General features: G+C 41.8%; 1 protein-coding gene across 1 annotated transcript in view; it reads right to left on the minus strand.

Annotated features, from left to right (window-relative positions):
- Window positions 1-1,725: 1,725 nt before the first annotated feature.
- TMEM233 (transmembrane protein 233) overlaps window positions 1,726-16,766 on the minus strand; it is a 36,129-nt gene continuing 21,088 nt past the window's right edge. The window contains exons 2-3 of the mRNA XM_041728464.1: window positions 11,773-11,909; window positions 1,726-3,796 (exon numbers count right to left, since the gene is read on the minus strand). Of these exons, the coding sequence (XP_041584398.1) occupies window positions 3,790-3,796; window positions 11,773-11,909 (144 nt within the window). The 3' untranslated portion in view covers window positions 1,726-3,789. The remainder of the gene's footprint in view (window positions 3,797-11,772; window positions 11,910-16,766) is intronic.

The raw sequence follows: 16,766 nt of genomic DNA on the forward strand, positions 1-16,766 counted from the left end.
CAGAATTCATAATGTGTTGGTTCAGGGACCTGTTTTAATAGGGCACTCCTCAAGCTCAAATATTCAATATCCATGAGTATTTTTTAAGGATTAGTAGTAGCCAAAGAATCTGGATGCTGTCTTAGAATTTTTTTTTTTTTTAATCAGTGGCCCAAAACTGTCTCTTATATTTAGAAACCTGGATCTAGGATTACATATCAAGATACATGCATAATGCTGTTTTGCTGAATGCAGCTGTCCTGGTGTAGGCCAAAGATAATTTGCTGATCCAGGAGCTGAGGCCAGCGAATTTATGTCTGCATCTGCTTCTGCCCATAACTCTTGGGTAAAGATAGGGCAACTTCAAGGACTATAGCCCTATCAGCCTTAGCAATTCACAGAGCGCTGGGACAGGGACATTTGCTCCCTGAGTCTACCCCCTTGGATACAGCCAGTGGTGCCTCCTGCAACGTGACTGTGTAACGCTGTTCATGACTGTCTTAGTATCCTCACGTTTTCTTGTAATTGTTGTGTATGTGCCTGTTCCTCACTGTGAACTCTTCCCAGGGTCTCTCTTTATCATATTGGAATTTCCAAAGCCTACCCCATGGTTGAATAGGTGCTCTGTAAAGAACGATTGAATGAGGGAGTGGATGAGAGTGACAACAGGCTGGGGAAATTGTTTGAAAAGCTTTTACATTACTTTTGCCCTGCTTGTGGCAGGCATAGTAAGAAGCAGCATGCCTAATACAGATGATGGTTATTTCTTCTGTTTAGCTTCTGTCTCTCCCTCTTCTGGTAAAAGCACTTTGTTTTTCCTTTGGGAAACCATCCTTCCTACTCTCTCAATCCATAATGTTTGGGTGGAGCTGACCTCCCCCTCAGTTCCACTGGCTGAATCGTGAGCCAGGCCTGGCCAATGAGGGTGCCACACACCCCTGGCCACAGATTCAATTTGTGTTAGAAGGGAAGCCACACCTGCTGGTATCCATGCTGATAGATTAGTCCTGGTTCTGAATCAATTTTGCATTATTTCAAATCAACCCTCTCTCCTTGCCAGCTCCCATAGCTGTTAGAGACGACACTTCATTTCTGCTTGGCATTGCTAAGCTGGTGGGAGAAGCTGGAAGCTGCTGGCAGCCATCATGTCATCATGAAACCAAAATGAACTCAAGAAGTTGAAGCTGAGAAATAGATAGGAAGAAGTTCTTAATGCTGAGCACCAAGATGCAGCCACACCTGAAACAATCTCTGGAACTTTTCAGTTAGAGGAACCAGTAAACTCTTATGTTTTGTTCTAGCCTTTAAAAACATTTAAAAAATTTTTTTGTCACTGGCTGTTGAAAGTATCCCCTGGCTGATGCCCTTGGTCAATCCTTTTTCTAACTGCTTTTTGGAGTAGAGCAAGGATGATCTCAGCCTTGCAGGAAGCCCTGGAGTAGCCCATAACCCCACTTTATCATTATGAAAGTTCTCTGCCAGGTCCTGAGGACCCAGTAAGAATCAGACCTGCTCTGGATCCCAGGGATCTCATTTAGTGACTTCAGTGGGAAGAACATTTTCAGTGCCTCTTGGGAGGGCAACTCAGGCCATGGGTCCTGAGTTGACACCTCTCTAGCCCCACCTCCAGCTTCTCTTTGTTCTTCCCTATAGGCTTAGGCTGGGATCCAGGAGCCCACTCTGGTTATGAGAGTCCCTAGGAGAAATTTAGGAGCCCCAAGAAAACACAACTTGCACACCATGATAAACAGGCTTACTTAAAACCATTTTTATTCTGCCTCTCAGCAACACTTCTCATTTGATTTAGGAAAAAGATTGGGGACCCAAACACAAACAAAGAAGAAACGAGATGTCTGAAACAGAAATCAGGACCTAATACACTGGAATGACGCTAGGATCTCTGCGTGCTGAGAATTCATGGCCCTGTTTCAGTTTTCTCCTGGGACAAGTGCTGGCTCATGGCAGGCATCCAAGTGAAATGACAGGTGGAATCTGACGTTCATCTCAACGTTTATTTTTTTGCTAGGGTCCAGGTTTTAACAACCTCCTGAGATTCATAGTAATCTAAGAACAATGCTTTGTCTTTGTATAGCACTTAGAATCTCCCTCCAGGGGCATTCCCATCTATTACGGCGATTAATTCTCATAACAACGCTCTGAGGTATGTAGCAGGTAGGTGTTCTTATGTCCATTTTCTAGATGAAGAAATCCGAGGCACTCAGAGGCTAAGAAACTTGCCTAAAATCAGCTTGCATAGCTAGTTAGTGGCAAAAGAGGCATTGGGACTCAGGTATTTTGATTCTCAGCCTCATGTTTATTCACTTAGAATAAGCTGCCTTTTCTCTTGCTTAGGAAAGTTCATTATCACTGTGTTTCTAATGAGTTCTTGAAGTTATTTTTGCCATATATACATATCCTCTGATGTGTTAATCCCTGGATATTTTCTTTGAGTCCACTTATTTTTCTTGAGTAAATTTATTTGAATAGAAGCAATATATCACATGCCTAAGGGGAAACTGTAAATGGAAGGTAATTAATATAAGAAATACAACAAAAACAGGACTGTGCTACTAAAGTTCTATCTAGACAGAAGACTTTGAACCTGAGGCCTGCTCTTTCTTTAAGAAGATGGGAAAAGAGCGAAAGTAACACAAGTGTGTTAAGGACCCATGAGCACTAACCAGAGACTTTCTCTTTGCTGTAATCAGCATTGGAAAAGACTAGAAAAGGGGAAACATATTTTGTGACTGGTGTGACTTAATGTTGTGCCTATAAAGGACTTAAAAATTTCCTTGTGTACCACCAGTGGTACACACCTTGCATTCTGTGAAACACTGGGTTGGCGTGTTCTGGTGGGCAGAATTATAGCATCATTAAACCAGTACAATCACACCTGAAGGGGTTGCATTTGCCAGAAAAGAAATACAGTGGGTAGCATCTTCTAGGTTGGCATCCAGGAAGATCAAAGATCATGCCTGAGACTTACTAAAAAAAGAGAGGGAGAGTTTGGAATAAAGCATATTCCATAAACACAGCCAGTTTATTTCCAAAACTGGGATGGGGAAGGTGCTTCTGTACCTAGAATTGGCCATTAAGTACATTCTCAGAGTCTTTAAGTGGGGAGTGAAGTGACCAGCGGTGGATGCAAGCAAGGGAGGGGATGATCGGAAGACAAAAGGCCAGAAAGCTCCTTCATTTGTTTCTTTAGTGACTGATGGAATTTTGGGGGTTGTGGCAGGGATGGAGGAGGACTCACTAGCTACAACATGTAAAATACATGGGGAAAAAAAAAACCCTGCACAAATTACACTCTGTCGGACAACTTTAAACATGCTGCAAATGTTTGTGCCCAGCTTTGCAGACAACAGCATCCATTGCTCTTCCTAGGATCCCCCCCCCCCCTTAGAAGAAATGAGATTTCCTGAGGCTCATCTCAGCAGAAGAGGAATGGACACAGAGGCTTTCCCTAAACTCAGACAGCGAAATTTGAGTTTTTCTTTTCTTTTTTAAGTCAACGACTGGCTGATCTGGCTCTGCTGCTTGGTTTTCCTTAATTTTGGATTTTTTCCCTTTTCTTTCCTTTTTTTTAGCCTTTCTTTCTTTCTTTCTTTCTTTCTTTCTTTCTTTCTTTCTTTCTTTCTTTCTTTCTTCTTTCTTTTTTTTTTTTTTTAAGTTCATTTGCCAGGGACCTGCCTCTGGAGAGTCCTGGAGGAAGAGATCTCACAGTCTGAAGTCAAGGGCCCATTCCTCAGAAACTCCTGTGTGTGGATGAGGTCCATCCTCCGTGCTTGCGGCTGACTGCTGGCCCGCTCAGGCGCTGTGTGGGACAAACAGACAGTAAGAAAGAGAGAGAGAGCAGGCCTGAGCCTTCTTGGCCCAAGGGCTTCCATTCTCTATAGGATCACTCTGATTAAACAAGCCCGGATCTGGACCGGCACATCTGCATACTTTTGAGACTAAGTGTGGGTTTCCTTTTGAGAAAAGTTTATCTGGAAACATTTGATTTTACACTTGGTGCATATAAAAAAAACCAACAACCCACAAATGATACAGATGCAGCAAAATGCTTTGTGAGCATTTCTGAACCTTGTTCTCCTCAAAAGCTAGCAGCACCATTAGGATTTGGTGTGTGCATCCTCCAGTTATTTATCTCTGTAGTTAAATCTGTAACTATGCACTTAGAAATTCATCTTGTGTGTGTTTATATAAATGAGATAATGATATACCTATGTATGGTGTGTATATATCATATATATATAACATATATATGACATATGTATATATTCATTCATTTATTCAATAAATATTTACATGCCAGGCAGTGCTCTAGATGCTGATAATGACACAGTGCCCCACAGCTACATGGTAAGTACCATGCGTCAGACACTGTGCTTTATACAATTTAATCTTCACAGTCCTATGGGTTAGGTACTATTTTATTCGCATTTTACAGATGGGAAGACTAAGGTACAGACTGGTTAAAAGACATGCCCAAGAGCACACAAGCTACTTAGAGGTAGAACCTGCATTTAAACCCCACCAGTTTAGCTTCAAAGTGAAGCTAAGGGTGCTCCCTTAGGTGTTGTACTCTATTAGTATGGGCAATGACAGAAATGAAAATGTTTTTGGAGTTTTCATCCCAGTAGGAGGAGATAGACCATAAAAATATACATAATTATATGTACATTGATATATAAAATGTATAATTATGAATCAATATATTATGTAAGTTATATATAAATATATATACATATAGTTTCTTAGGGAGTGGCAAATATTAGGAAGAAACATAAAGTTGGGATAAGGGGACCAAGGGAAGGAAGGTGGGGTGCTATTTTAGAGAAGTTGCTCAGGGGTAGCCTCTCTGTTAACATAGAAGCAAGCATTTAAAGGAGAGATGAGAAGAAGCCATGTGGATATTAGGAGGAAGAAAACTCTAGGTAGAGGGACCAGCAAGTGCAAAGGCCCTGTGGCAGGAGCATACTTGTATTGATCAAAGAAGAGAGAGGAATTCAGTGTAGCTAAAGTGGAGGAGTGAGGGGAGATGTGCACTGGGAGATGAAGACAAAAAGGCAGCAACCAGATCATGTGGGACCTTGTAAAGCCATAGTATGGGAAATTACCTGTGTTTAAACTGCAGTGTGGCATTCCATCCTATGAATAAACAACTGCATAATCATTTTCCAGCTGATGGCCATTTAGGTTGTTTCAGTTTCCCCTATTTCAGACAGAGCTGCAATGAAAATCACTGCACATCCTTGGTTCTCCACCCTGGCTTCATTAGAATCCTCTGGAGAGCCTTAAAATCTACCAATGCCTGGCCCTATCACTGGAGATTCTAATTTAACTGATCCAAGGTGGGCCCTGGGCATTTTTTTTTTAATTCCCCAGGTGATTCTAATGTGTAGCTAGGGAAGAGCACCATTTTATATCCTTTTTGTGCACCTGTATCTAGGGAGGATACTCTGAGGTAGAATTGCTGAGTGGGTGGACACATGGATTTTAAAGTTTAATAGATGTTTCCAAATTGACCTCCCACAGACTGTCCCAATTTACTCCTACTAACAGTGTTGTATCTAACTAATTCTTCACACTCTCACCAACCTTGAAACTATCCATCTTTTTAATTGTTTCAATCTGGCAGACAAAAAAACCCAAACATATCATTGTTGCTTTAATTTGTGTTGGCCTAGTTACTGGTAAGGTTGAACATCTTTTTTGGTTATTTTGATTTCTTTGTCAAAGTCTGCCAGTTTATATCCTTTACAAAGCTGAAATCTTTCCATTGTTACTGATGACTTAGGTGTGACTTGTCTTGACTCCAGCTTATCAGAACCAACAAAGAAAGGCCCTCTGACCTTCTGGAAGTAGGTAATGTTCCCCATTTTTCATCATGGAATCACAAGAATTCTCTGAAGACATATCTATGCAGAACAATCCCCAGGAAGTTTTACTCTAACAAAATTTTGTAGGGAAGAAGATGGATTTGCTTGTACGTTTCTGCAGAGGCCAGTTTCTTGCTTCTTGCCCTCCATGATACATATGCTCACTTCTAATCCTAATGCAACTGAAGGATATTTTGAGGCCACGACAGGATTCATGCCAGGTTGTTGTAAGACATAAGCCTTACCATTGCCTAATGGGTTAATATCTGCTAACTTTGTGTCTGCTTGTGGTAGACTACCGTGGGATCCTTAATCCAGTTAGGAGGTCAAGTTCTTCCTTGATGGAAACTTCAGAGCATGAGGCTTTTATTGCAAGAATGACAAACAGCATTTTTAATACATGGGAGGGGTGTGCCTGGCTACTTAGATGCCTACAAGGCCATCCAGAGATGTCAGTTCAATGGAGTTACATTGCATGTGCATTTAACTTATGATGAATGAAACATTGGTGTTTCTCAACAAGAGGAAAAGCAACCATTTAAATGGAGCTGGAGATTCTGGCCATCGCCACGCTCCATGCTCATGAGCATGGATGGGCATATGATTCCTATTCCTTCTGTATGAACTTGGAGCATGGTTCCAGCGTCTATTTCAGCTTCTACTCAACCCAAGGAACATCATCTCTTCCAAAACTGGTGGGAACACTGGCTCTCTTCAGCTGACCAGGATACAGGCTGTGCATCTCTAATAGGGCATCCACCTATGGATGCTTCCAAGATGAATTTTGATTACCCTCAAAGTTCACATGATGTCCTGACATTAGAACCTCACCCCCGAGTAAGATGAAAGTGCATTGAATGTCATTTGTCATATTTGTGGTTGACAACTCTCATCTGTCTTACATCCAAGCTTTGTCAACTGTTTTTGCTGCTAAGGAACTCCCCCTGAATTCTTCAAGGCATCAGATATGTTACCATGAGCTTGATCATGAGACGAGAGGGAAGAACAAATTTGGAAGGCATGTCAAGTTTCTAGGGAGTAGGGAAGAAACAGCAGTAGCTGAAACTTATACCTGGTATCTTAGGATGTAAAAAAGACCTGTTTTGTGGCATATGTTCACGCATGCAAGAATGTTCTCCATCAAACGCAAAGCCCTAGAACAGTGGTTCTATAATTTCAGAATACCTAGAACTTTCTTGGGTGGGTGTTGCTTGTGATAATGCATATTTCAGGGTCACTTGGGTTCTTGATTCGAGGCCAGGAATCTGCATTTTTACAAACATCCCAGCTGAAACTGTCATAGGTGGCTCCAAGACTTTGAGAAACACGATGGGAATAACCTCACTTTATTCGAATCCTCAAGGCACCAGCAGAAAGTAAAAGCCTTCAGATAGTTTGATTTAGGCTGAGGACTTGAATGTTTCTATCAATAAATAGACTGAAGCAATATTTAAATGTTTGAGCTCTTGGAGGGCAGGAAATTTTCTGGCCTGGAGAACCTGTGAGTTTCTGATTCCATCTGCACCAGAATCCTTCTCTTCTGGGAGCCCTACATTCTGTACCAAGCTGTTGAATGTTTCATTGTTAGTGATTCCCAGTCCTTGTGGATTTGATGTCATAAAACTCTTTCTTTGCTCCAACCACCACATGGCTTACAGAGATATCCTGCAAAATTAGGACGAATGAGACATTTTTTCTGACTTGGGATACTCTTCGTGACCCCAGTCTGTCCACCTGGGATTTCCATCATCTGAGGGAGAAGAGATTGGTTACAGTTCTCTTGATAAGGATACAGAGTAATTTTTTTTAAAGGCAGGGACTTCAGGATTCGTTACAGTGTTGTTGATAAAGATAAAGAATACTTTTCTTTAAAAAGGCAGGACCTCATGAGTTTTTAAAAGGCAGTTGTTTACTTCAGACGGTTTTTTGATTGAAATTCAGAGAAGTCACATATTCAAGGATTTTTGTCTCATGTCCAGACTTGGGCTCCTCTAAAGTCAGACTTCCCCATCTCCCACCCCCCACCCCGCACCCCCTATGGAAGCCCTGGCTGCCTTGAGGATTGTTACAAAAGATCCTCCCCTGTGAATGGGTCTGTCTCCTTGGTGGTAACCTGACTCCCCTCCTTGGCATTGAGTGAGCCCTAACACAGTTAGGTTGATGAGTTTGCTAGTGGGAATGAAAACTGGTCACTCTGTTAAAGCCTAGCTTCGTTGAGTGCATTCTTCTTTGCGGGTTTGGGAGGGAGGACGTTTGGCAAAGAGTATTGTCATAGCCACCTGCATCTAAACCCCAGGGCGGGAACGGGGAGCTGGGAAATGCAGAATCTTGGGCCCCACTTTTGATTTTACGACTTGGAATCTTTTGAGATGGGGCTCCGATGTCAACTTATTTTAAACCTTCCAGGTAACTTGCATGCAGCTCCAAGTTAGGGAACCTCTGCCTTAGTAATTCCATATTGCTGTTCAATTCCTCCCAGGACTGGGAAATTTTATTTCCAAGGATTACTGAGAAATTGGCCTGTTATTAGTCTTAATGGAAGATAGAATTGATTTCATTTTCCGAGGGCTAGTTTCTTGCTCTGTCTTTATATATATATATACACACACACAAAACACAGACAAAGCCTTTACATTTGAGTTTCTCCATGGGATTCTAACACTGAAAAACATTATTTTTGCTTTCTTTGATAACCTGGTGGGAAGGGTATCTAAAAGGAACCTGGCCAGGCAGGTGGGGAAGTAGTTCTCTTCTTATTTTATGGATAGGCAAACTGATGGCTGAGAGAATTTAGTAACTTGTCAGGGTGATCTGTGTGGTAGAGCTAGGATTTGAATCCTGGAAAGCCAGTGCTGGAGTCCAGGCTCTCACCACTGTGAAACACTGCTCCTTAGGAAGAAGGGGTGAAGGGGTGACTCCCTGTCATATCTTTTATCACTGCTAACAAAACCTTAATCACAAGCATATCCACATCGATGCTTCATCTCCAGATAGAAACATTGATATTAAAAATGGAGAAAGTCCTCACATATGAAGACTTGTGGGTCCCTTGTAAAACTTCTTGGATGGTGACTAATGGGCAAACTGATGATTTTTGAAAGCTGAATGTCCACCAGAGACTACAAAGTAGATAATGTCCATGCTGGAGATGTGGTTTTTGTTTGTTTTCATTTTGGTTCTGGCTCTCACTATGTGCTTAAAAACTGTGAATTAGTTGCCAACACCTAAAAGAGTTGCCAACATCTAAAGGAGATTTGACATGAAAACCTAGCTTTCCAATGTCTTTTGAAAAAGGCTCCATGAGGTCTGCATTCTAAGTGGTCCCCATCAACTGGACTATGATCTTAAACATCACAGTCCCCACCACCCCCTATTGTTCCACAGCCAGGCTGCTTCATTCATGTTCCTTGCTTACCTTCTGCAGTGTTTTGATTTTGTTATCCTGGTGCTGTCTCATCACTTTTTTTTTTTTTTAAGATTTTTATTTATTTATGAGAGAGAGAGAGAGAAAGGCAGAGACCTAGAAGGGGAAGCAGGCTCCCCGCAGGGAGCCCAATATGAGACTTGATCCCTGGACCTGGACCCAGGATCACCCCCTGAGCCGAAAGCAGATGCTTAATCCCTGAGCCATCCAGGCATCCCCCCCTTTTTTAACGTTGAAACCCCACCATACCACCCCCATATAAATCAGTTCTAGAGGTAGACACAAGGCGAGTGCTATCTACTGGTTTTTGTTATGGAGTATACTAGTTACTGGCTTAGAGGCAGTGTGGCATTGTGGTTAAGAACACAGCTTTCAATGCCAGATGATCTCAGGTTAAACCCTGACTTTATCACTAATTAGCTGTGAGGCATCAGACAAGTTATTTCTCTTCTCCAAGTCTCATTTCCTTTTTTGCAAAGTGGGGATGATAATACCTACATCATGGGGTTGCCGTGGGGATTCATTCATGTAAGAGCTTAGACAGGAGCTGGCCTATGCTAAGTTCTCTGTCAGTGTCAGCTACTATTATTATAACCCAGTTCAACACTGATCTGGGCAGTATGTATTTTCACAAGTCTCCAAGAGTTAGGCCAAGACTTAGCCTCGTTTCCCTGGAACACAGTCCTTTGAATTTAGCTCATGAGTACAAAGGCTTGAACTGTGTTTGGTAGCATCTTAAATTCTGAGGTCCTTCTCCCAGTCATGTTGATAATTGGCAACAGTAGTAATACTAAGATTAGTAAATGGTTTGCATTTTTTTCAGTACCAACTAAGGAACAGACACCATGTTATATGCATGCAGGTCATCTAATTAACCTTCACTATAGCTTTATTCGATGGGTACAACTATAATTCCCATTTTTACAGAAGAAGAAACTGAGGCAAAGCACTTGGCTGAGAGTCTCACAGGCAGTAAGTGGCAGAGGGGAAAAGCTGCACCCAAGAAATCTGGTACCAAACCTGCACCATTAACTCCACACACCACAGCCCCATGCTTACACACAAGCACTCTATGTCTTCCTTAAAGAATAAAGTTGGGTCTGCGTTTATATATGTTCTCTGACCATCTTCTTTATAGGCCAACATCATTCATTTTCCATCTTGTAGACAAGAAACCTTGAGCTTCCTAGGATGTTTTAGTGTCCTTTTCTCCTTTCTTTGGTTGAAACCACCTAATTTTTTTTCCCTTTGTGCCACTTCCTGTCTTCACATCTCCTCTGTCCAGCTGCCCCGATTGCTCCTGGGTCTGGCTTGTCTGATAGGAAGTTGATCTCCTGTGACATGTACTACACCTCTTGGCTGCCAAGGTTGCACTGGCCCATCTGGCAGGCTCAAGGGTGTCCCCTTCCTCCCCCACCCACCAGGTGAGCCTTTCCTGAAACCAAGCCAGAGGGGCTGACCTTCTCAGCTTGAGGGTGTAGGGCTAACTGCGCTGCTCTGGCAGAAGAGCTAAAGGATTTCTCAGAATTCTTATCTGCCCTGCCAGGAGTTAGTGAGACAGAGATGGATCTGGGCTTGTCATTTCCGGGTCTCAGTCATCCGTCACACGACCTTGCCCTCTGCCAAGCCTCCGATGGGCAATGTCAGAGATTCTAGCAGATTCAGCGCATTTCAGCTGGTTCGAGAAATCAGGATAAATTTGTCCAAATCCAGAGAGAAATAGCAACAGCATTCATCTCTTTAATGAGATGAGAGCCTGTTGGCAATACCAAAAATATGTGGTCACCCTTCTGCCCTTACGCTAAGAACAGGTAGGCCCAGTTGAGTCAAAATCATGAAATCATTGAGCAGATTGGATGGTAAGGCAGAGCAAGTAATGATCCTAATACCCATTTACTCCCCCACATTTCCCACTTACAACGAGGTGGCACTGTGTGACTGGCTTTGGCTAATAAATTGTGAGCCTAAGTGACATTTGTCACTTCAGGGCCGAGGCAGTAAAAATCTATGTGGGAATCTCTGGTCTTCCTCTTTCCTCTCTCAGAGATTGGAAAACTATGGTCCCTTGACCTATTTATTTTTGTAAATAAAGTTTTATTGAACACAGCCATACTCACTCATTTGCATGTTGTATATGGCTGCCTGTATGCTAAAATGGCAGAGGTTAAGTAGTCACAGCAGAGATGGTAATAGAGGCCTATCATAGTTACCATTTGGCCCTTAGTGGAAAGAGTCTGTTGACCCCTGTTCTAGACAGAGCAGCTACAGGACAGCGGGGCTTCAGATAGCTTGGACCCTGAGTGATTGGGTGGAGGAGAGAGGCTCCACAAAGCTCCATGGCTTGTGGAAATGAAAATGAAAATGAAAACTCTTTTGTTTGGGATTGTTTACTACTAGAACATAACCTAAACTGTCCTCACAGATCCCAACAGGCATTCAGGAGAAGGCATTTTACATGGGGAGGGATTCAAGAAGCCTACTTACTTCCTTGTGAAGTGAACTGCACAAGAAATACCGATGATGAGAAGGCCAATAATGATGGAGGCGATGGCCACCCACTTGGCATTCCTCCCAAGTCGCTTGGATCCTTCAATGTCACCATCGTTGTAGCTGTTCAGAGACTGGGGGGATACAAGGGAAGAGCTGGTGATGACAGGCACCCCCTAGGGAAAGACACGTGCTTCTTAAGCTGATCTGAGCAGGCAAACATGGTTATCACCTTCTCCAGGAAGCCTTCCTTGGACTCCTGGGCTGACTTACTTCCCCTTCTGGATTTCCCGATTACCTTCATCTTAGTATTTACCATAGCACATTAAAAGGATTATTTTGGCCTCTCCCATTAGAGAGTAAGTTCTATGTGGGGCCATTTATCTTTTTTTCTGTACAGTATACCAGTGCCTAGCGCCATATTTGTCATGTAGAAGATGCTTGATAAATATTTGTATAATGAACAGGTATGCATGTCTCATCCAGCAGAATGGGGTTTGCAAACTCTGGCCCATCAGCCAAATCCAGCCTGTTATTTTTATAAATGAACTTTGTTTGGAACACAGCCACACTCCTCTATTTACTATAGTATGTGGCTACTTTTATGCTACAACAGAGTTGTGTAGCTGGATTGGAGACCATATGGTCCTCAAGGCCTGATATATTTACTGTTTGGTCCATTAACAGAAAAAGTTCACCTTTCCTGCACTAGAAGTTCAATCCACGAGATTAGGGACCTTGGCTGAACTGTTCACCTCTGTCCCCAAGCCAAGCTGTCATTCAACTGGTATCTACTCTTGTGACTTTGCCAGCTGCTAAAATCCTGAACTACTTCTGTATTGGCAGGTAAAGAGCAGCAACACCTCCCCAATATCCCAGCCATCCTGCCCCCCAACTTCTGAATACCCACAGACTTCCCCATGATCCAGCAACTTAAGAGTTACCACTTGCCCAGCAGAACATCCTCTCTGATGGAATACTTTATTGAATTTTGAATACTTGTTGAATATTTTAAATATTGCCTTTGTTGCTTGTACGTTGAGCAGTGTCTGGTACATTGTAGGAGCTCAAGAGGTAGGTATTGGCTGAGTAGGTGATCCTCCTTACCGGATGTGAGTTTGTTTGGGGGCAAAATGGAGGTTCTCAGAGAATATTTGCTGCTGAGCTGATGGCCAGGGCAGCTGAAAAATCTTATAATAAGCCCTCTTTATCATAATTCCCACTGATGAGGATCCCCCAAAAGTTCTGCTGCTGCTGAAAGAAGACTGGAAATATGCATTTGTGAGTTACGGACAGAGGTTGATCAGTGCAGGTGAATCTAAGATTTCAGTGGGGAAACTCTATTCTTGATCCTGAAATCACAGAATGTCAGTAAGAGTCCTCCTCTTCCCAGGTTATTAAGGGGGATTAGGCACTGCAAACAATTACAAACCATGGAAACACCCAATATACCACTGAACTTTCCACTTCCATAATCTTCCATGAATTCTTGGATTCTGGCCACCTTTGCAACAAGATGTGGACCTAGGCAGTGAAGGGGGCTTGTGTGCAGGCATCTGGTGTGAATGGGAAGGTAGGAATCTGCAAGGACATCCAGAGCTTCTGGCAGGATCAGTCCCAGAATTCTGAGTCCTGAATTCTGGAGTTCTCAACCCTGAGTATTTATTAGAAACACCTGGCTAGTGTTTTGTTTGTTTCTTTTAAATACAGATAGTTGTCCTGGAGAGATACTGGTGTGGGGACCAGACACTAACTTCCTTAAAAAAAAAACAGTGGTAAAATATACATAAAATTTACCTTTTTAAAACTATTTTTATGTGTATAGTTCAGTGGCATTAAGTGACATTCACATTGTTGCATACCCATCCCCACCATCTGTCATCCCAAACTGAAACTCAGTCCGCTACAGACTTAGCTCAAATGCTACAGACTTAGCTCTTTATGGACTGGACCATTTTTAGGTACCTCATGTAAGTAGAGTCATGCAATATTTGTCCCTTTGTGTCTGGCTTTTTTCATTTTGCGGTGTCCTCAGGGTTCATCCCTGTTGTAGCATGGGTCAGAATCTCTTTCCTTTTTAAGGCTAGATAACATTCTACTGTGTGTATAATGTCACATTTTGTTTATCCATTCATCTGTCCAGGGACACTTGGGTTGTTGCCAAAGTATTTTTTAAAGCTTCTTAGGATTGAAAACCTTTGGTCTAGACAGCTATATTTAATGCCCTGCAAAGTCAAGGTGCCCATCACCTTAAGATTTATTGTGAGGAAGTGTGCAACAGAGCATGGGCTCTAAGCTGAAAGAGAGAGCTGATTTCAAACTCCATGTGTTAGCCACCTTTGCAACAAGATAAGAGAATTAGAACAAGTTATAAGCTTTCTAAGCCTTGGTGTCCTCATCTGTAAATTGAGGGCAATGGGAATAGCACCTCCTTCACAATGGAGGAGCCAACGAGTTAAGGCTTACAGAGTGGTTAGCATTGCCCCAGCCCATAGCGTATGCTCAATAAATGTTCGCTTTTCTTGTGAATTGGCACTGTTTGTCTTGTTCTTCCTCCAACACTGAGGTCTTTGGGGTGCAGTAGAATCACCTGGGCTCCTTATCAGAATTATAGATGATCAGGCTCTGCCCCTTGCTGGAGCAGCATCTTTGAGGACCCAAGTTTGAGAAAGCTTGTTTTAGAGTCTTCATGATCTAAGTCACTGCGTAGAATCTTAGACCCTCAAATTCTGAGCTCACAATCTAGTTTACTATTTTTTTACATTTTTATATTTTTCGCAATCCAGTTTAAAATTATGTCTATTCAGATGCTCCTAAGGTGATCGTTATCCTATTGTGCTACTTTGGAAAACCCAGTTACGAGATGCACTTTGTCAAGGCAATGCACTTGTGTTGCTGTAACCAGAGGAGAATTGATGAGGTCCCTCCCCTTCCCAAATATTGTTAACTCCTGGCTGTTTGGATGAAAAGCCAGTTTCATGTTCTCAAGTGGGAAGAACAGTGAGTCTGTGCATACTGAGGGGTACATCTCTATCTGTGCCCATGAGCACAGGTGAGATGGAGGCTTCTTAAGCCACTTGTTTGCTACAGATCAGCAGAACCATGCTGGTGACCTGGCTGAGGGGGATTTGGGTGCAAGCCATGAGTGAGTCTTGCTCAACCTTTATCACTTGCTGCCAGTCTGGCATCTTGTATGTGAACCTCTTCTCTGCAAACCACCATCTTGCTGGGGCTCATAAGGGAGACGTGGAGTCGTTTAGGAATGAGGTCATGATTCGCTTGAAAAACAGATGAAAGCTTCTTGCAGTATTTACTGTGGACTCTCCTCCCTCCCATGAGTTCTTTTATGAATCCATTTCCTCCTCTGGTGCTTGAAGAAGGGGCTGCCCATGGGCAAATCTGCTGGGTAAATATAAGGATATGGAAAGATGAAGATGAAAGACTTTAGAACTCCCAGATTTTACTCTGAAGGACTTCCCTGATTGGGAGTCTCAGGGTTTAGGGTGGAGATCTAATAATGAAAAGAGAAGGAATTAATCTTCCCTTCCCCATTCATTGCCTGCCATTCTTTTCCCTTCCCGATTGGAACTGCATACTAAGGCTCTCCTGGCAAATGCTACAGACTGAAGTGGTGGAAATGGGTTGTAGAGAAAATGCATGGTTTATAAATCTTTTCTTGAAGAGCTTAGAAAGCAAACTATCCCATCTGCTGTGGAAGAACTAGAAAGAAACATAAGATGGCTTAGATATTTAACATTTACATGATCTTATTTAGTTATTTTACGGATTACAAATGTAACTTGTGAACATGTAAAGCATTCGAATGCTACAGAAACATCCAGTAAATACTAAGCTCTTCTCCCCATCCTATTTCCCAGAGATAACCATTGTTCACAGTTTAGTGCACTTGCTTCTAGATCCTCCCCCCACCCCATGAATACTATGAAAGGAAAACTGATACTTTCTCCTTCTTCTGTTATGGCTAAGCACATTATGTATCTCAGTCAAGATAAAGAAACAGCAATTTGCACCTTGAGATAAACCAAGAATACAGAGTCAGTCTGTTGAGCCCAAATCCTTCTAATATTAAAACCTTGAGTATTTCCCATAAATCTTGGCAATGACAACTTCATCTCGGCTTATGCGATGTTGGTACCCAAACACAGGTCACTTCCTTCGTGGATATTGTAATCCCTTGAGAAAGATACTGTTTTGCTTTGTTAATTTTTTTAAAATCATGAACAAACTACTGTTAAACTTGGTAACTTTGGCAATTTTGCATTTGTTTCCTTTAAATACTTGTGTTGTGCTTTTTATTTGGCTAGCTGGTCCTTTTGAAGTTGGACTTCCTTGCATTTCTTTCCAAGTGAATTTTTTTTTTTCTAAATGTATTGGTCTCTGAGTTTTTCTTTGAAAATTAAAAATGATAGCAGGTAACATTTATTGAGTTTTTATGTGTGCCAGGCACAGTGTTAGATACGTTTCAAGGATTACCTTATTAGCCCTTATAACAAGCCCATGAGATAGATGCTTTATTGTTTCCATTTTCTTGATGGGAATATTGAAGCACAGAGAAGTTAAAGTGCTCAGAGTCACATAGCTAGTTTTGTAAGGTACGTATGTATACACGTGATGTTTATTGGTTAAGTGTAGTTCTTCTTGATATACTTATTTCCTTTGTCCAGTTTTCTATTAGTTTGTCTTTTTCATATTGATTTGTGGGAACTTTTTGTATATTATAGATCAGCATTGTGCAATAGAAATATAATGGGAGGCATGTATGTGATTTTAAATTTTCTAGTTGCCACATTAAAAAAAATAAAAAAATAGGTGAAATTAATTTTAATACTATATGTAAAGTGTATGTGTTTATACACACATGCATATACACACTTAGAGATTTTTGTTTGTTTTCTTTTATTTAAAAAATATGGATAGTATTATACCTATTCTGCAACTTGCATTTTTCCACTAATACAGGGTTTGCACCT

This window comes from Vulpes lagopus, chromosome 14 (genome assembly GCF_018345385.1).
Source record: "Vulpes lagopus strain Blue_001 chromosome 14, ASM1834538v1, whole genome shotgun sequence".
Taxonomy (NCBI): domain Eukaryota; kingdom Metazoa; phylum Chordata; class Mammalia; order Carnivora; family Canidae; genus Vulpes; species Vulpes lagopus.